General features: G+C 49.0%; 2 protein-coding genes across 2 annotated transcripts in view; one reads left to right on the top strand and one right to left on the bottom strand.

Annotated features, from left to right (window-relative positions):
- Positions 1-1787: 1787 nt before the first annotated feature.
- On the bottom strand, positions 1788-10303 carry gpr142 (G protein-coupled receptor 142). Its single transcript, XM_086139362.1, has 3 exons — positions 10133-10303; positions 4039-4174; positions 1788-3034 (listed from the first exon to the last, which is right to left on the bottom strand). Exons 2-3 carry the CDS (start codon positions 4169-4171, stop codon positions 2094-2096), a joined length of 1074 nt encoding a protein of 357 aa, XP_085995488.1. The 5' UTR covers positions 4172-4174; positions 10133-10303; the 3' UTR covers positions 1788-2093.
- Positions 10304-14325: 4022 nt separating this feature from the next.
- aatkb (apoptosis-associated tyrosine kinase b) overlaps positions 14326-20434 on the top strand; it is a 24447-nt gene continuing 18338 nt past the window's right edge. The window contains exon 1 of the mRNA XM_086139363.1: positions 14326-14534. Coding sequence (XP_085995489.1) covers positions 14492-14534 — 43 coding nt within the window. The 5' untranslated portion in view covers positions 14326-14491. The remainder of the gene's footprint in view (positions 14535-20434) is intronic.

Genomic DNA, 20434 nt, shown 5'->3' on the forward strand with positions numbered 1-20434 from the left:
CCTCCACTCTCAGGCCACCTTTCTCTCCTTCCTCTGGCTGCCGTGTGGCGCCCCCTGGCGGGGAGGCTGGGTCACTGCACGCCGGAGGAAAAGAAAAGAAAAGAAAAGAAAAGAAAAGAAAAGAGGAGAAGAAAAGGAGGAGAGGCGGTGTTTTCATCTGATTTTTCTGTCCATCCCAGAGGTGGAGAAGAACGGAAAAGGAGAGGGAGGAGGAGAAGCTGCAGCCTGCACTTCCGGGAAGGGGCGGAGCCTAATCCAGCTGATATTGGATTGGGGGCGGGGCTTAACGCGCACACTCAGCTGTCAATCATCCAATCATGCAATCATTTAGTCACTATTCACATCTGAATGTAATCAAGCTGCGCGCACACACACACACACACACACACACACACACACACACACACACATGAAACACTGTAAAATATAAGCAAATATACATACAAACACATCTGAATAGTGACACACACATGTTTGAAAATACAAACAAATGCACATACACACACACACACACTCACACACATACAATTCTCATTCACAAACATACACAGTACTCACACATACGGAGCAAAACATAAACAAATACACACACACTCAAATGCTCACTCACGCACACACACACACACACACACACACACACACACATAAAACAGACACACGCGGTGTAAAGTATAAACAAATACACACACAGACACACATGACATGTCACACATGACATATGACACACACATGTTGTAAAATATAAACACATACACACACATTAAACACACACACATACACATAGAACAGACACACACAGTGGAAAATATAAACAAATACTGACACTCAAATGCACACACACACACACACACACACACACACACATAAAACAGACACACACATGTTGTAAAATATAAACACATACACACACATTAAACACACACACTCACACACACAATACAAATGTATGGAAGTGTATATGTATACATAATACACACACACACACACACACACTTACCTGATAAGCTTTGCTTTTAAGGAAAGCAACTCGTCCAATCAGAGCCGAGAAGCAACCCCTCGCTCTGCGTTGCCATGGATACCAACTTCTTTTAAACCCTTTCAGGCTCAGTGTGTGACGACCCCTGACCCCTCTGCCCTGATGGAGTTACCATGGCGACGCCTTGCCATTAGCGGCTGTCAGGGGGCGGGGCTTCAGAGGACCCGTGGGCGTGGCTGTGGCGGCGTGTGGGCGTGTCCATTATGCCTAAGCTCCGCCCCCGACTCAGAATCAGCTGACCTGAGCACCGAGCTCAGATGTGCTTTGCTTTTAGCAAACGGAAACATACCAGCTGACGAGTGTGCGTGTGTGTGCATGTCTGTGTGTGTGTGTGTGTGTGTACGTGTGTGTGTGTGTGTGTGTGTGTGTACGTGTGTGTGTGTGTGTGTGTGCGTGTTTGAGGCCTGCTGCTGTTTGAAGAGCGTCGTCCTCGCTGTTATTCACATCCAGGCTGAAGGAAAACAAACACTCGCTCAGTGTGTGTGAGTGTGTGTGTGTGAGTGTGTGTGTGTGCGTGTGTGTGTGTGTGTGTGTGTGTGTGTGTGCGTGCCCATCTTTGATTGCTGCTCTGATTCGTCCATCTCCTGCAGACCCCATGAGCTTCAAAGCTTTTCAAAACAAAGGCTTGATTTCAGAGGCTTTTACTCTAAAATATCACCTTTTTTTGCCAAAGCGGACGACAATAAAGAAATCAATCAATTTTTTTGTTATTAATCATTTCATAGAAGGATTCTTTATTCCTATTATTTATTCCCCACTTTCAAAATAAAAGCCTCGGCCGTCCCTCTGTTGGGCTTTTACACTGAAAGAGGCGGGAGGGAGGAAGACAACACATCCACTTCCTGTTTCGTGTACTCCCTCGTGCACCCCCTCGTGCACCCCCTCGTGCACTCCCTCGTGCACTCCCTCCCCTCCCCGCGGGAAAACAAATGAAATAAAGAAAAAATATTTGCGGTTGAATTCTTGGGAGGGAAAATAAATACGCCGCCGTGTGATTTACAGGGAGCGGCGGCGGGGAGGCCCGACTGGCCGGCGGCCATGTTGGGGGGGTGAAAGGTCACGAGGGGTCGATGTCCCCGCCGGGCGGCAAGGGGGCGGAGTCTCGCCGTGAGCCCTTGTTGTTGTCGCCGCGTAGAGAGGAAGAGGCGATGGCGTGCGGCGGCGGCGGCGGCGGCGTGCTGCAGCAGGCTAGCGGCGGCAGCGTTACCTCCCGCACGGCCGCGCGGAAGGGCTTGCTAACGAAGCAGTAGAGGAAGAAGTTGACGGCCGTGTTTAGCATGGCTAGCATGTTGGAGAGGTCGTACGCCAGGTGCACCCGCCAGTCGGCGTACACGGACGCCACGTGCAGGTGGTAGATGACCACCACCGTCCGCGGCGCCCACAGCGCCGAGAACACGGAGGTGACGGCGAGCAGCACGGCGGTGGTCTTCCCCAGCCGGCCCGGCCGCGCAGGCTCCGCCTCCTCCTGACACGGCCGCCGCCGCTGCCGCGCCCGTAGCGTGCGCACGATCAGGGAGTTCAGCACCAGGAAGATGCCGCACGGCAGGAAGTAGATGATGGTCACGTGCGTCCAGATGAGGGCGGCGTCCAGCGGCGTGGGCGGGTGCCCGTCGCGCCACATGTCCGACCACCAGTAGAAAGGCACGCCGGACGCCATGGAGAGCGCCAGCGCGGCGCCGATGATCCTGCGCGTCCTGGCCGGGTAGCTGATCTGGCGGTGGAGCAGCGGGTGGCACAGCGCCACGTAGCGGTCCACGCTCAGCAGCACGGTGGACCAGATGGACGCGTGGTTGGCGGCGAACTCGGCGGCGCTGACGCTGTGCAGCAGCAGGGCGGGAACCTGGCGGTGGAAGACCGCCGTCTCCAGCAGGAAGCCCACGAAGATGATGAAGATCTGAGACAGGAGGTCGCAGCCCGTCACCGCCAGAAGGTAGTAGTACAGCGCCTTCTTGGTGCGCGACGCCAGCCGCGACAACGCCACCGCCGTCAGCACGTTCACTGGCCAATCACAGGAGGGGGACAGTCAGGGGGCGGAGCCTGTCGCTCTCCGGCTATAGATTCATTCTTTTAGTTTCATAAATTCATTCACATTTGATAAAAAAACCATGAAGGACAGCATGAAGTTGTGATAACAGGATTAAGCTGTTATTACAGATAATAAAATTGTAATAACATGATAATAATAGTGTTATAATGTGATAATAAAGCTGTAATAACATCATCGAGTTGTAATAATGTGATAATAAAGCTGTAATAACATCATTGAGTTGTAATAATGCAATAATAAAGCTGTAATAACAGAATCAAGTTGTAATAATGTGATAATAAAGCTGTAATAACATCATTGAGTTGTAATAATGCGATAATAAAGCTGTAATAACATCATCAAGTTGTAATAACTAATGTGTTGATGATGGATTAAACTACAGGACCTTCTCTAAAGATGTGCTTTTATTTTGTTGCATAACCGCTTTCTCTTTCTCTCTGTTTTTTATTTGTTTTTCATTTTCTGGAGAAACATCAGAAACATCTGGAGGCGGCGGGATGTTCCTCATGCTGATGTTCCCCTGGGGGGGGGGGGGGGCTCAGAAGATCATTCTGATTACACACACACACACACACACGCACACACACACACACATGCACACACACACACACACGCACACACACACACACACACTTGCAGAGTTCTGCTGGATTGATGAAGATGGCCTTCTCCATCCTGCATGTTCTCCATGTTCTAAATCTTCATTTTCTCCTTCCATGTTCTCCAGATTCACTTCCTGTTTTATTTAATTCACTTCCTGTCTGGTCATTCGTGGATCTTCTCATCTGAGCCAATCAGAGCTGAGACTGGGGCGGGGGGCGGGGCTTAAGCCGGTCAAACAGCTGTCAATCATCCACCCTCCCGCCCACAGAACACTTCAATGAAGTTGCCAAGACCTGGAGAACCTGGACCAGGACCTGGAAGCTGGTGGAGACCAGCTGGGAGCTTCACGTACCTGGAACCCCCACGCTCAGGAGGACGCTGTAGTAGAAGATGGGGGCGGAGCCTAGGACGCACGGGGACCTCTGCGGCTGCTCGGGGGCGGGGCCTCGGGGGCCGGGCGCCGAGGCGTTGGTCCCATCGATCATCACCTGACACACACACACACACACACACACACACACACACACGGGTTAAAGTAAACATCTGATATATGATTGGTCAGCGGCTTCTTCTTGCATCATTCATTCATTTACATTAACTTGTTCTTTCATTCATTTGTTCATTAATGCATTCATTGGTTCATTCACATTCATGCATTCATTCATTTGTTTATTCATTTATTTACATTACTTTATTCATTCATTCATTCATTGGTCCATTGTCTCGTTCATTCACTCATTGCATTCATGAATCAATTCATTGGTTCATTCATTCATTCATATTAATTTATTCATTCATTGTCTTGTTCATTCATTGATTTGTTCATTCATTCATTCACATTTATGCATTTGTTCATTCATTCCTTTTTCATTCATTTGTTCATTTACACTAATTGATTGATTCATTCATTGGTTTATTCACTTGTTTATCCATGCACTAATTTATTCATTGGTTAATTCATTCATTCACATTTATGCATTTATTTGGTCATTCATTCATTCATTGGTTTATTCATTTGTTTACTTTACTTTATTCATTCATTCATTCATTCATTCATTAAGCCACTGATTTATTCATTCATTATTGGTTCATTCATTTATTCATTCACATTTATGCATTTGTTCATTCATTCCTTTTTCATTCATTTGTTCATTTACACTAATTGATTGATTCATTCATTGGTTCATTCATTCATTCACATTTTTGCATTTGTTTGTTTGTTCATTCATTCTTCATTTATTCATTTTTTTCATTTACATTCATTTATTCATTCATCAGTTCATTCATTGTTCATTCATTCATTCACTGGTTCTTTCATTCACATTTATGCATTTGTTCTTTCATTCCTTACATTTGTTCATTTTCACAACGTGATTCGTTCATTCATTCATTCAGTCATTCATTTGTTTTCATTGATTCACTCATTAGTTCATTCATTCATTCATTAATTCATTGATTCATTCAATCACTTTTAGTTCGTTCATTCATTCACATTTATGCATTTGTTCTTTCATTCCTTACATTTGTTCATTTTCACAACGTGGTTCGTTCATTCATTCATTCACTGGTTCATTCATTCGTTTTCATTGATTCACTCATTAGTTCATTCATTCATTGATTAATTCATTGGTTCATTCAATCACTTTTAGTTCGTTCATTCAGTCACATTTATGCATTCATTCAATCATTTGTTGTCAGCCAATCACAGCTGACTCAGGGGAGGCGGTGGGCGGGGCTTAACCTGGACCAGTCACGTGTCAATCAGACCATCAGCTGTCAATCACAGCATCGGCTGTCAATCTTGTGAAGACGACCAACCATTGGCCCCGTCAGTCCACGGATGGACCTCAGGTCCTCCTGCTTTGGACTGAGGACGGAGAACATGGAGAACCTCAGCAGGAGAACATGGAGTAGACGTGGAGTAGAACCAGGAGCCTCGGCGAGCTGAGAAGCTTCCAAGTGGAAGCCTGGTTCCCTGGGATATATTTGGAGTAGATAGGACGTGAAGGACGGCTCCAAAGCAAACAAACAGACGCAGCTCTGGACTTCCTCATCCTGGACGCCACGGACATTCTTCTGCTCTCGTAAATTCAGGGGTTGTTTGCGCCTGAAACGGGTTCTCCTGGAGATATCTGATTAGAAGATCCAGGGAGAGGAGGTGGAGCTGCTCCAAGGAGGGAGGACACGCAGAGGACCTCTGGCGCTCTGAAGGAGGTCTGGAATATCTGAGGGTGATCTGAAAGAGGGGGCAACGGGGTCTGGAGGAGGTCTGGAAGAGGTCTGGAGAAGGTCTGGAGGAGTTGTGAAGGAGGTCTGGAGGAGGTCTAGAGGAGGTGTGAAGGAGGTCTGAAGGAGGTGGGAAGGAGGTCTGGAGGAGGTCTGAAGAAGCTCTGAAGGAGGTCTGGAGGAGTTATGAAGGAGGTCTAGAGGAGGTGTGAAGAAGCTCTGAAGGAGGTCTAGAGGAGGTCTGGAGGAGGTCTAGAGGAGGTGTGAAGAAGCTCTGAAGGAGGTCTAGAGGAGGTCTGGAGGAGGTCTAGAGGAGGTGTGAAGGAGATCTGGAGGAGATCTGAAAAGGTCTGAAGGAGTTATGAAGGAGGTCTAGAGGAGGTGTGAAGGAGGTGTGAAGGAGGTCCGAAGGAGGTCCGAAGGAGGTGTGATGAAGGTGGGAAGGAGGTCTGAAGGAGGTCTGGAGGTGTGAAGGAGGTGTGAAGCGTTCCCCAAAGCTAGCGCTGTGCAGATCTTGGTACGCAGAAGACGCCGTCCTCAATTCCAACCTTTTCTCCTCCCAGCCAGGGTTTGGAGGTGAAAGGTCCTCACCGCTGACCTGGATCTTCACCAGCTGGTAAACCATTAACTCTGGGCAGCAGGAGTGTGTGTGTGTGTGTGTGTGTGTGTGTGTGTGTGTGTGTGTGCGTGTGTGTGTGTCTGACCTTTAGCATCTCCTAACGGTCTGGAAAACATCCCTTGAAAGGCAAACAACCTGGTGACCCTCAGAGGTTTTGTCCGCTCAGCAGCACCTGCTGCATCTTCAGCACCTCCGGCGCCCGCCGACCCGCCAGATGTTCCTCCATCTGGTCTCCTCCTCATCTCCGCCGCTTCCAGGCCACCGAAACCCCGTCGTCCGTCCGACCCGGACCGACCCCTGATAGGACGGAGGTTTCGGAGAAGCAGGAAGGAGGCGTCCGGGCCGAGGATCGGATGTCTTCGGCGCCGCGACGGCCGGATGAAACCGCAATCCGATTCTGCGTCCTCCTCCAGGCTGAGGTCCCAGCAACACCTCACCGTTCCTCAGGAGCTTTGGACCATTGCAGCTCTTTTTTTCCCTTCCAGACTCTCTGCTCCCTTTACATCCTTCTAGATTTTCAGGTCCATTAAAAAAAGAGGCCTCCTTTATTTTCATTGTTTTTTTGTTTTTTTTTCCAGATTTCCAGCACCTTTACGAAAGAAATGTTTTCCAGATGTTCAGCCCCTCCCCCGCATTTCTGCTGCATAAAAAGAAAACAAACTCCAGATTTTCTGTTTTTTTTTCCTCCTGATCGTTTCGGTACCTTGCAATTGTTTATTTCCCCAGATTTACCGGTCCTTTGCAAAAAGAAGTTTTCACCCAATTCTGGTCCGAATATTTTTTCATTTTCCAGATTTCAGGTCCTTTTTTCTTTTTTCCAGATTTTCTGTTCCTTGACAAAAAAGCCCTCCCGTTTTCTGATCCATTGTTTTATTTTTCCAGATTTTCAGGTCCTTTAAATTTTTTTTCAGTTCTTTCAGGTTCTTTATATTCACTCACATCTGGTCCTTTACAATTTTTTTTTTTCCAGATTTCTTGGTCCTTAAAAAGTTATATTTCCAGATTTTCTGGTCCCCCCCCAGATTTTCAGGGTCTTTTTATTCTCTCATATTTTCTTGTTATATATATTCCAGATTTTCAGCCCTCCCTATTTTCCGGTACATTTATTTTTTCCTCCAGATTTGTTTTATTTCCTTTCCGGATTTCAGGTCCTTTTTTATTTTTCCAGATTTTCTGTTCCTTGACAAAAAACCCTTCCGTTTTCTGATCCGTTGTTTTATTTTTCCAGATTTTCAGGTCCTTTAAACCTTTTTTCAGTTCTTTCAGGTTCTTTGTAGTCACTCACATCTGGTCCTTTACAAAAAATTTTTTCCAGATTTCTTGGTCCAGATTTTCCGGTTCTGTTTACTCTCTCATATTTTCTTGTTATAAATATATATTCCAGATTTTCAGCCCCCCCTATTTCTTGGTACATTTATTTTTTCCTCCGGATTTGTTTTATTTCCTTTCCAGATTTTCAGGTTCTGTTTATGCTCCCACAATATCTGGTCCGTCACACACACAAAAAATGTTTTCCAGATTTTCTGGCCCTTTCCCTTGAGATATTCTGGTCCTTTAAAAAAAAAAAAAATCTTTTACTTCCAGATTTTCTTGTCCATCCATTTTTTCTTCCTTTCTCGCAGAGCAGAGGATCCAGAGAAGATGCAACAGCGGCAGCCATGCTAACATGTAGCCAATCAGAGGCCTAGCCTAGCATGGGCTCGGTTGCTAGGAGCCGCCGCAGGACATGCTAAGGTCGTAGCAGGTTGGTTAGCAGCCCAGGGTGGCGAGCAGGACGTCTGATGGAGCCAAAAAACAACCCCTTCCAGCCACACTGGGAAAGATCTGCCGTGTCAGATGCTAATGCTAACTGCGGGCGGCGCTCTTCAAACACTGCGGCGGATTTCAGCGTTGCCATGGCAACCATCACGCCGGCGCTTGTCGGACAGTCTCGCGAAACAAGCTAGCCGGCTGGCTAGCCGGCTAGCTAGCCGGCCGGCTAGGACCCGGCGGTAACAAAGGGAACACCCGGAGCTTCTCCACGATCCGCGGCCGCCATTTTGTAGCGCGTCCGTCTCCATGACGACCGGACGCTCGCATTTCTCCCTTCGTTGTGCAACCGGATCCGTCGGCGCCGATCGGGTTCCAGTCGGGTATTAATAGGCTGCAGGTTCCCGCGGGAGCCGGCCAGGAGATCCAGGACCCGGAGGAGATCGCTCGGTCTCGCTGACCTTCACGACCTCCGGCGGGAGCTTCCTCACGCGACCTTGACCCGGAGGTCGTCTTCTTCAAGGTCGGCGCCGCCGCCACGTGATCGGCCGAAGCCCTGGAGAAGGTTCTGCTGCCTGCACCGAGGATCCAGGAGGAAGCAGGACCACGACTCTGGAACTCGATCTCTGCTCAATTATTCATCAAGGACACACCGGATCCAGGTCTCTACTCGGGTCCTGCACCCTGAGGTCCTGCACCCTGAGGTCCTGCACCCTGAGGTCCTGCACCCTGAGGTCCTGCACCCTGAGGTCCTGCACCCTGAGGTCCTGGACCCCCAGGTTCTCAGACCTTGGTTCCTCCACCCTGAGGTTCTCCACAGAACCCAGGGTTCCAAAAGAACCCACGGTGTCTGGTTCTGTCAGGATCCGGCTCCCTGTGGTCCTGAACCTGGTCTACTCCTGCATTAGTGGTGTAGACACACTTCTGGTCCTAGTCTTGGTCCTGGTGCTGGTTTGGATTTGTTCTGAGTCTGGTCTAGGTCCAGGTCTGGGTCTAGATCCAAACCCTGGTCTGGAGCCCGCTCTGGCATTTAGGATCAGGTGGTCTTGGTCAGGTTTGGGCGCTGGTCCTGGTCCTCGGCTCAGATCCTGGTCTAGATCTAGATCCTGGTCCTTGTCCGGATGCTGATTTCTGTCCAGATCTCGGTCCCTCTTTAGATCCCGGTATCTGTCTCTATCCTAGTCCAGATACTGGTCTTTGTCTAGATCCCTGTCTGTGCCGAGATCCTGGTTTCGGTCTAAACCCGATTCGGATCCTGGTCTTGGTCCATATAAGGGTCTAGATCCTGGTCCTGGTCAAGCCTCAGTCCATATCTTCACCCAGATCCCAGTCCCGGTCCAGATTTTGATCTTGGTCCCTATCCTGGTCCTGGTCCTGGTCCTGGTCCACAGCCAACAATCTGGGTCTGGACACACACACACACACAGACACACGCACACACACACACACGAACACACACGGGCACATACAGGTACACGCATGCACGTACGCAGAGCCTAAAGCGCACACACACACACACACACACACACACACACACACACACACTGATAAACGCACGCGCGCACACAGTCACAATGAGAAACACTCGCGCACACACAAACACACACACACTCTGACACACGCACAATCACAATGACACACACACACACACACACGCACGCACACTCCCAATGAGACACACGCACACACGCGCCCACGGACCGGACCTTCCACCGGACGCGGATCCAACAGGAGTGCAAATCTCGCGAGAAAAAAGCCCGAGCGCCTTCGAGATCTTCGGTTCCCGGACCGGTGCAGAACCGGGTCCCGGTCCCGGTCCCGGTCCTGCACCGGAAGTCCCGCTTAAACTCACCTCCGCCCCCCGCCGGTCCCGGCTCTCACGGAGATCCGCCGGGACGCTCCGTCACCGAGGAGACGCCATCACACCGGAGGCACCGGGAGGAGGAGAAGAAGCAGGAGAAGCAGGAGTCCGTCCGTCCGGTCAGAGAGAGGAGGGTGAAGATCAGGAGGAGGAGCAGCGGCTCTGCGGTGAGAACTACATTTATGCAACTGGAGGACCATCACATGGAGGCTGGTCTGTTCTGACCCACTGTGGTGGCCTGGAGAACTCAGGAGAACCCTGGAGGACCCTGGAGAACCCTGGAGAACCCAGGAGGACCCTGGAGAACCCTGGAGAACCCAGGAGGACCCAGGAGGAACAGAAAACATTGGAGAACATGGAGAACATTGGAGAACCCAGGAGGATCCTGGAGAACACTGGAGGATCAGAAAACATTGAAGACCATGGAGGATGTTGGAGAACATGGAGAAATGGAGACCATTAAGAACTCCAGAAAACCAAAAAAGAGTTCCTTCAAAATGTCCAGGGGGGTCATGCAGAACCTTCTAGGGGGTTCCTGTGGAGCCGCTGGGCAGAGAACCTTCCAGAAGGTTCCTACAGAACCCTGAGTGGAGAACCGCAGAACCTTCCAGAAGGTTGCGCAGAGACCTTTGGAAAAACAAGGGAAGACGGAGAGGAATGAAGGTCTCTAAGGACATTTTCCAGTTCTTAATGTTTTTGGCTTCAACACACACACACACACACACACACACACACACACACACACACACACACACACACACACACACACACACACACTAATCAGCCAGTATTTATTGAAGCTAACACAATTAGCAGCAGAGAACGCCGGCGTGTTGTCCGAGATGAAGGAGAGGAGGATGAAGATGAAGATGAAGATGAGGAGGATGTGTGGCTTCCAAAGCAAACATCTCATCAGCACTGATGGGAGGAACATCTCCATCCATCAGCTCCAGGAGACCAGCCTACGTGACCTCACCACCTCCTCCTCTTCTTCTTCTTGGTCCTCCTCTTCCTCCTCTGCCTCCGGTCGGGTGTCCGGGCTGCGTTGCCATGGCGACTTTGCACAAACAGCCCCTTTTATGGTCTGGAATCGGGGTGAAGGTCCGGAGAACATCCAGCGTGTCCTCAGAGGAGATCCGGAGAAGGTCCGAGCTTCGGAGGCAGGACGGGAACCGCGGTTCTGCTGAGAACCTCCAGGTTCTCCTCAGGTTCTCCTGGGTTCATCCAGGTTCTCCACCTTCTCCTCCAGGGTTCTCCACCTTCTCCATCGGATGTGAAGGAGACCCTGGGGATGATTGACAGCTGGTCTGTCTGGGCTAAGCCCCGCCCCTCACCTCTAGGTCACCTGTGATTGGCTACAATTATCCTCACTAAAGACCAATAAAGAAGTCAAAGTAAAAACATTCATATAATAATTATTAATATTTAAGCCTTCATGTTTTCACCCCATTAAAGTTTTAATGAGGTTTAATAAGTTTTAATTTTAAGTTTTAATACATTTAATAATTCCTGTCTGTAATAATTACAGTGTAATTAATGTGTGTGTAGCGGCGCACCGATCGCCGTAATGATCCCGTTAAATGATCATTTCTTGTTAATTCCGTCCAGAGTGTGTTCAGGTGTGAATTAAGATGCTAAATATTGAAAGTGTGTGTGTCATGTAAGTGTGTGTGACGGTGGAGGAACACACCGGAAACGCCAGGTGACTCGATCGGCGGAGCCAGCGCGCCCTCTAGTGGCCACAAGGCGTAATTGCAAGGACAAGTCGTGTGTGTGTGTGTGTGTGTGTGTGTGTGTGTGTGTGTGTGTGTGTGTGAGTGAGTGACGCACGGTGAGGTTGATGGTTAGTGGGGCACTGACTTAAACAAATTTACAAACACATGAACCCAATTTTTTTTTTTAGTCTTATAATCTAAAAATTTGTCAACATTTGGATTTGTAATCCTCCATTTTGAAAGTGAGGAGAGGAAAGTAAACATGTTTGGCTGAACATGACATGCTAACCCTCTCGCTGGATTCTGCTGCAGAGTATTAGCAAGAAGAGCCCCTGGACTCATGAGCGCCCCCTAGCGTGAGGCAGGAGAACTGCCTGCCTCACCGAGTGGATCTTGGCAGACGTCTTCTGATCGCTCGGCGGAAGAAACTAGTAACGGCACATGCAGCTGTTGACAAATTGCAAATTTATTTCATCTAGAGGACGTGTTTGAACATTTTACTAGCGATAGCAATGCGGTGTTGGTGCAGAGCGTGCTAGCATGCTAGCGGTCATTGAGGCTCAACAGGCGGCTGCCTCACCGCACGTGTCTTCTCAGTATTTGAACGCTAAATGTGAAAATCAAGCCATTTTGAATCAGAAAATAACCTAAAACTGGAGAAGTTCAATGAAAAATACCTTTATAGTGCAAATCACGGATAAGTATAACCATTTATTCTTTTTTATTTGACATTTTTTTCTTTCATAGATTAGCAAGTGAGGCACGGCCTCTCCTGCCTCCCCTGACTGCAAATCACATCCGCGTGTTTGTTTGTGGACTTCCATTGATCTTCACGTTTGAAAACAGTGAATAAAATCAATATTTTAATCCATCATAAATATTTTACATCTGCTCCGCTGCTTCCTAATGACTGGGTGGATGTTGTATCTCCATATGAAGAGGCTTAGAAGAACTACCTTCATATGAACTACCTTCAGTCCCTCTGCGTTCCCATCCTGGACACCTGCTCATCACTTCTTCATCCCCTCTACTGCCGATAATGATAATAATAAATAAAAATTAAATATATATAATATAAATGATAACGAACAACTAATATATACACAATATAAATAACAATATTGAAATATATATCTATCATATAAATGAAAAGGAATAATGGTAATAATCATAATAGAAAAAATAACAACATATATATTTATAAGAAATAACAATATTAACATGTACTGTTTATAGTATAAATGAAAAAGAATAACAATAATATAAAAGTAACATAACATTGTTTTACTTCATTCATACATTTCAAAATGAATACGGTAATTCATATATAAATTGAACATAAATATATAGATCATGTTAAATTTGCACTGTTAATGTAAATATTGATATATTTTATTTATTGATATATTTTATTAAATTGATCACAATAGGAAATAATCAACATCTACAAACCTAATACAAATAATAAGAACGATGTCATTAATGCTGCTAAAACTAACAACAACAACAACAACAACAATGACCTTCTGATTGCAAATGACAACAATGAGATCATTGTTACCATGACAACCACTACTCACAATAATCAATTGATTGAACGGGATGCAGTGTGGTGTACTAGTCTGTGTACTCGCTGTAGTACTATGTGTACTGGTCTTTGTACTCCCTGTAGTACTGTGTGTATTGGTCTGTGTACTCGCTGTAGTACTGTGTGTACTGGTCTGTGTACTCCCTGTAGTACTGTGTGTATTTGTCTGTGTACTCGCTGTAGTACTGTGTGTACTGGTCTGTGTAATCTATGTAGTACTATGTGTACTGGTCTGTGCACTCCCCGTAGTATTATGTGTACTGGTCTGTGTACTCCCCCTAGTACTATGTGTGCTGGTCTGTGTAATCTATGTAGTACTGTGTGTACTGGTCCGTGTACTCTCCGTAGTACTGTGTGTATTTGTCCGTCTACTCCCTGTAGTACTATATGTATTTGTCCGTGTACTCCCCGAAGTACTATGTATATTTGTCCGTGTACTCCCCATAGTACTATGTATATTTGTCCGTGTACTCCCCGTAGTACTATGTATATTTTTCCGTGTACTCCCCGTGGTACTATGTGTATTTGTCCTTGTTCTCCCTGTAGTACTGTGTGTATTTATCCATGTACTCCCCGTAGTACTATGAATATTTGTCCGTGTACTCCCCGTAGTACTGTGTGTATTTATCCATGTACTCCCATAGTACAGTGTGTATTTATCCGTGTATTCCCGTGGTACAGTGTGTATTTACCCGTGTACTCTCCGTGGTACAGTGTGTATTTACCCGTGTACTCTCCGTGGTACAGTGTGTATTTACCCGTGTACTCTCCGTGGTACAGTGCGTACCGTCAGGCTCCTCCTCTTCCTCCCGGTGAGCGTCGGATCGCTGCTCCTCTTCCTCCGCCCCCTCCATCCCTCCATCCCTCCATCCCTCTGCAGAGGAGGAGAGGAGGAGAAGAAGAAGAAGGAGGAGGAGAAGAAGGACAGCGGCTCCTCGTCTCTTCTCTCCCGGTCCCAAGATGGCGCGGCTCCGGTCAGCACCGCGGACAGCCGCCGTCCCGCCGCCGCCCCGGAGGACGTGACCGGAGGCGCGGAGCTCCTGGAAGATGCTGCCGCTGCCGCTGCTGCTGCTGACCCGCGGCGGCTCAGGTGAGGCCGCATTCCGGTGCACCGGCGGGGCTTCCGCCGCTCCGGCCGCCGCGGACGGAGGGGGGGACGTTTCCGGTCAGTTTGCCGTGAGATTTCCGGTAAGATGGCGGTAAAAAAAAAAAAAAAAAGGCAAAAAAAAATCGTGTTTATTTGATTTAAAAAAAAAAAAAAAAAAAAAGCGGAGATGACAGTCACCTTCGAGTGTGTGGTGTGTGTGTGTGTGTGTGTGTGTGTGTGTGTGTGTGTGTGTTTGCGCGTGCATGTGTGTGCGCGCGCCGCACGTGATTATATAACCATCATCTGCAGGCATCTCCCCTGCTTCCTCCTCCTCGCCACCGGCGGGAAACATGATGTGACATCACCGCGGTGACGTCGCCGTGGTAACATCACCGCGGTGACGTCGCCGTGGCGACCCCATCCGGACGGCCCCGCTTGTCGCCCCGGAGGCCTCCATCCTTCCATCCCTCCGTCCTGGTTCTGCTGCGGCAGCCGCTCGGGGTCGGAGGCGGAGGCGGTTTCCATGGTAACCGGCACCCCGTCTCCTCGTCCTCCTTCTCCTGGAGGCTTCATGTAACAACCGCCCTCCTCCTCCTCCACCTCCAGAACATCTCCAGACAGGAAGTGGGGCAGGAGGAGGAGGAGGTGTTTGATGCTGGAGCTTCAAAACACATCTCAGGCTTTTTCAGAGGACCTCCAGGACCTCGAGGTTCTCCAGACGTCCTTCATCTCCATCCCTGCTCCTCCTCAGCAGCTCCTCCGCAGGAGATCCTCCACGCTCCTTCCTTCTACCTTTGTAAAAGCCTTGTCCAGGGGAGGGATCTCCAGCGTTCATCTCATTCTTCCGTGACGGATGAATGTTCTTGTTGTTCCTTCTTCCTCACCTTCTTCCTGTTGCTGCTGGTTGGAAGACCTGAGAAGGTCCTGGTCCTCCTGAGCAGGTCCCTCTGTCCCTCGGACCTCCGGCGTCTCTCCGGTGGATTCTCTCCATCTTGTTTTTTTTTCCCTCAACTTCCTGTCACGTGGAAGATGGTGGTCAGATGTCCACAGGAAGTGGAGAACCCCCCCCCCCCCCAGCGTGACCTTTGACCCCCCCAGAACATTCCAGCATGTTGCAGGGCCTTGTTGCCATGGCAACACGGGAGCAACTCAGCTGTCGGTCATTCTGAGGCGCTTTAGCAGATGAACGCTACACCCTTATCTGTGTGTGTGTGTGTGTGTGTGTGTGTGTGTGTGTGTGTGTGTGTGTGTGTGTGTGTGTGTGTGTGTGTGTGTGTGTGCGCGCGCTCCACTTTCTGATTTTGGCTCAAGTCTCTTTTTAGCCATTGATGATGGACTCATGCAGTATTTAGTGTCTCTCTCACACACACACACACACACACACACACACACACACACGCAGTAGTTCATGATATTTGTGTGTGATAATGATGGTGATCATTCCAGGGTGATCAATGGTTGTGATTGGTTTCTGAGGGATCTTCTGATCTCCTGGTGGTCGTCACGGTGACGTGCAGTCAGTGGCTGATCTTCTCCTGGTCTCCTGACGTCTCATGAATAAATGCTGCTTTATGTTTTCCATCACATTCCTGCAGCAGCCTGACTCAGCCGGGGTTTCCATGGTAACCGGGGGGGGGGGGGGCGTCATGTTAAAGCTCCTCAGGCATCAGAAGAAGCAGGAGCTTCGTTCCTGCGCTGAGGTGTTCAGAGACAGGGACGAGGAGGTCATCTCAGATCCACTGCCATACAGAAGACAAGAACCTCCCAGCCTAAGGAGAACCTCCCAGATGTATGGAGAACCTCCCAGATGGATGGAGAACCTCCCAGATGGATGGGGAACCTCCCAGATGGATGGAGAACCTCCCAGCCTAAGGAGAACCTCCCAGATGGATGGAGAACCTCCCAGATGTAACGTTCCTGTCGGCCGAACAACAACCTGCTAGAACACCTGGAGCTTCTGCAGCCCATCACTGACAGATGTGGACGCTGGATTACAGCAGAAGCAGCTCCTGGTCAGCAGGACGTCGGTTCACACACTTCTGGAACAAAGCTGTGGAACCTTCTAGAAGCAGGGTGACGGGGATCAGTGGTCCAGAAAACCAGATCTTCTCAAAGAGGAAACTTTGAAGGAGAAACACAACATTCAGACAACAAACATTCAGACAATGCAACATTAGCACAACACAACATTAACATTAGCACAACATAACATTAACATTAGCACAACATAACATTAACATTAGCACAACACAACATAAGCACAACATTAACATTAACATTAGCACAACACAACATAAGCACAACATTAACATTAACATTAGCACAACACAACATTAGCACAACACAACATTAGCGCAACATTAACATTAACATTAGCACAACACAACATTAGCACAACACAACATTAACATTAGCACAACACAACATTAGCACAACATTAACATTAGCATAACACAAAATTAATATTAGCACAACACAACATTAGCACAACATTAACATTAGCACAACACAACATTAAAATTAGCACAACACAACATTAACATTAGCACAACACAACATTAGCACAACACAACATTAACATTAGCACAACACAACATTAGCACAACATTAACATTAACATTAGCACAACACAACATTAGCACAAGGAATTGTGTGCTAATGAGACACACTGAGTGTGTGTCTGGTGGCACCAGGTAACTTTCACACCTGGCTTCCTCCCTGACCGGTGGGTCCAGAGCCGTGGAGACGCCCTGAGGGACCTCTGAAGGTCATGAACCTACGTTGTCGACCTGCAATCTGATTGGTCGCTGGTTTCCGCCCTCGGCGAGACGAACCCTCGTGGTCGTCAGGGGCGACAGCCTCCGTGCCCGAAACGGCGCTCGTTGACACGGGGCCAATCGGACGTGCGGAAGGCGGTCGCCATGGTTACTTGTTCATTTCTAATTTTATTTCCGTGCGATGCAGCAGGACGGCGATTAGCGCAGAGGCTGTCGCTAACATTTGGCGGCGGCGACGCCGGGAATGCGATGGCGATGAGGAGGATGAATCACAGCCCGATCTTCATCTTCTCCGTCGTCCTCACAGGCTCACGGGTCCATGTGGCTCGCTAAGCCCCCTTCGTCTTCGTCTCTTTAGCTGTGGACAAAAGTAGAACAGTAGACGTGGAGGTGGTGTTCGTGTTCTCAAAGACCTCGCTCAGCAGCCATTAAGGCCCGAGTTCCTTCGGGGTCCACCAGGATTCTGCAGGAGGCCGAGAACACCTTCACAATCACCTGGGTGTGGACAGAAGCTCTCCTGCAGAACCATCTCCAGGTCTCAGATCTGGCTTCCTTGTTGAGAAAGCTCTCAGTTAGCGTTAGCCTAGCTCCTAGTGATGCTACCATAGGATGACGTCCCACGATACATCGCTCTCCTTCCCATCATGGCAGCAACCTCACGTCTTCTCCCGAGTCCCCGGGCTCTCTCATTGGTCAGCTTCCCAGGGGGCGTGGCTTGATCTGCAGCTTCTCGCCAGGTGTCCGCCACCGTTATCTTCGTGAAGAATGCGAAATCTGTTATCGTATCACGCCTGCTATTAGCATGTAGGCTACAGTTATAGATTGGTTGTCCCTTCCCACCTAGATGTGGACAGGACCACCTGACAAATGGTGTTGCATTTAGAACCTCATTGCTCATGAGAGCCTTTCCATCTAATGTAGCTTTTCTTCTCGAGCTACCGGGTGTCGCCCTGTGGTCGGAGCTGGAACTGCACACTAAATAAATTGTTTATAAGGAAAAAGGGCAATAATGAAAAAAAAAGATCTTGAATATTCATATGTATCTGAAAGTAGCTCCTGTTCCCAGAAGCATACCGACCGTCTTGTTCCTCGGGCTCCTGAGGGAGTCGAGAACACAAACCCCTGCTCTTCCTCCTCTTTCCTCCTCAACCACCAGCATCTCCTCCAACCCTCTCATCATTTAGTCATCAGGACGCCTCGGGAGGCTAAAATTGGCTGCCGCCTAAGAGCTTTTGCTACCTCTACTCCTCAAAGGGAATAGAAAGTGCTGGATGTTTCTGGCTCGGGTCAGGTTCTGCGTCCTTGTTGTTGTTGTTAAGATGATGATGGAGGCGGGGGGAGGGAAGCCCGTTCCCTTGTAATGGATCCCACCACCTAGACGAGATGTCCAGCCATGAGTTACAACCGCTCTGCTAATGACTCCTGTCCAGGAGGCAGTCGTTGCTGAGTCAGCTCGCTAACTCGCTGTCCCGGTGCTAATGTTGTATGCTGAGTGAGCGCGCTCGGAAGGACGGAAAACTAGCATTGGCTAATGGTTTCGAGAGGTCATCTCCCCAAACGGATGCCGTCCTTGTGCACAGCCATGCTAGCTCGAGCCCGTCGCACGTAAGGGTAGCTAGCTTGAGCTTTAAGACCTTCAAGGGAAGATCAGTTGTTTGATAAAACAGAATCCCGGGTCAGATGGCCTGGAAAGAAAGTTGGATTTCCAGGTTGCAGGACCACCGGGGACCTCCTCCCCAAACATCTGATTGACTGGAAGCCGGATGGAGTCATCAGCCTCTGGACCTTCAAGCCAAGTTTAGATGGGGACGGTTAAATGGGTCACCTCATGGGGTGTGGTCCTCAAGGAGGCCGTATTTGTAGCCCCAAAGGTTGACCACCAGGACAATCAACAACAGCTTCTCCTGGATGTCCAAGCACTTGTTAGCTTAGCTGGCTCGTCTGACCTGCCGATGGCGGTCAGTGTTTACGGCCTCTCCCTCCAGTGTCCGTGGTCTTCCTGCAGCTGCTGCTGGATCTCCTCTTGTGCTGCTCAGATGTTAGTTCAGGAGCGCCGTCTTGCATCCTGAGCCAGGAACGTCTCCAAGAAGCTCCTCAGAGGAGCTGATTTCCCCCCGATGGACAAGCGCTAATTAAATCTTACTCCTGCACACTGGAGCAGGGGTTAGCACCTCCTCACGGCCAGAAGGTCCCCGATTGGACTCCCTCTCCACGTTCTCCCCGTGTCTGCAAGGTTCCTCGGGGTTCCTCCCACCGTCCAAACACATGCAGAAGGTCCACAGGAGACCTTACATTGTCCAGATGTTTGAATGAGGGGGCGACTGGTTGTAAGGCTACATCTGGTCCCCTGATGGACCCGGGGTCTCCTCCTCCTCCTCCCTCCAAACATCAGTGTTTGCTCTCCATCCAATTCCACTAAGAGCCTGATGGAGGGGCTTCCAGGGGATCAGCGTGCCGAGCGCCGCACGTGTTGTGCGCGTGCACGTTTGTGTGTGCACGTGTGTGTGTGTGTGTGTGTGTGTGTGTGTGTGTGCTGGTTGGCAGGAATCAGTGTGAGATTTACGGCTGAAGGCAATCCTGCATGGCCGGCTGTCCCATCTGTTTCCGTGGTAACCGTTGCCTTTTTTTTTTTTTTTTTTTTTTTTTTTTTTTGGAGGCCACGAGAGCGAGAAGAAGAAATTATCATCATCTGGTTTTACGGTGAAGAGGAAGAAGAACCCGGTTCCGAGCAGGAGAACCAGGAGTTCTTTGGTTGAGAACTTCCCCAACATCTGATGTCAGATGACATGCTAACTAGCAAGTCAGCGAGAGTTTACCAAAGAGGCTAATGTTAGCAAAGGAAAGTCCAAATTAGCCAACAGGCTGTTAACTAAACCGAGCGTGCTTTCGCTAACAGGCTACGAGGTTGGACATTAGCTATCAGGGCCTGAAGCTAAGCAGGTCTGAAGCGAACGGGTCCTGGAGCTAACGGACTGTATGTCAGTTGACGGGCCCTGGAGCTAAACAGGCCCTCTGTCAGCTAGCTTGCCCTGAAGGTAATGGGCCCTGGAGCTAACTGGGCCTTGAAGCTAACCTGTCCTGTGTCAGTTAGTGGGCCCTGGAGCTATCAAGCCCTGTGTCAGCTAA

This window comes from Fistularia commersonii, chromosome 32, assembly GCF_037954325.1.
Source record: "Fistularia commersonii isolate RoL2024-O1a breed Wild chromosome 32, RoL_Fcom_v1.0, whole genome shotgun sequence".
Classification (NCBI taxonomy): domain Eukaryota; kingdom Metazoa; phylum Chordata; class Actinopteri; order Syngnathiformes; family Fistulariidae; genus Fistularia; species Fistularia commersonii.

Excerpts from the sequence above, each read along its gene's own strand:
- gpr142 (XM_086139362.1), bottom strand. The coding sequence starts at position 4,171 with ATGATCGATGGGACCAACGCCTCGGCGCCCGGCCCCCGAGGCCCCGCC. Across the intron at positions 3,035-4,038 it reads CCTGAGCGTGGGGGTTCCAG|TGAACGTGCTGACGGCGGTG; the intron begins GTACGTGAAGCT and ends GTGATTGGCCAG.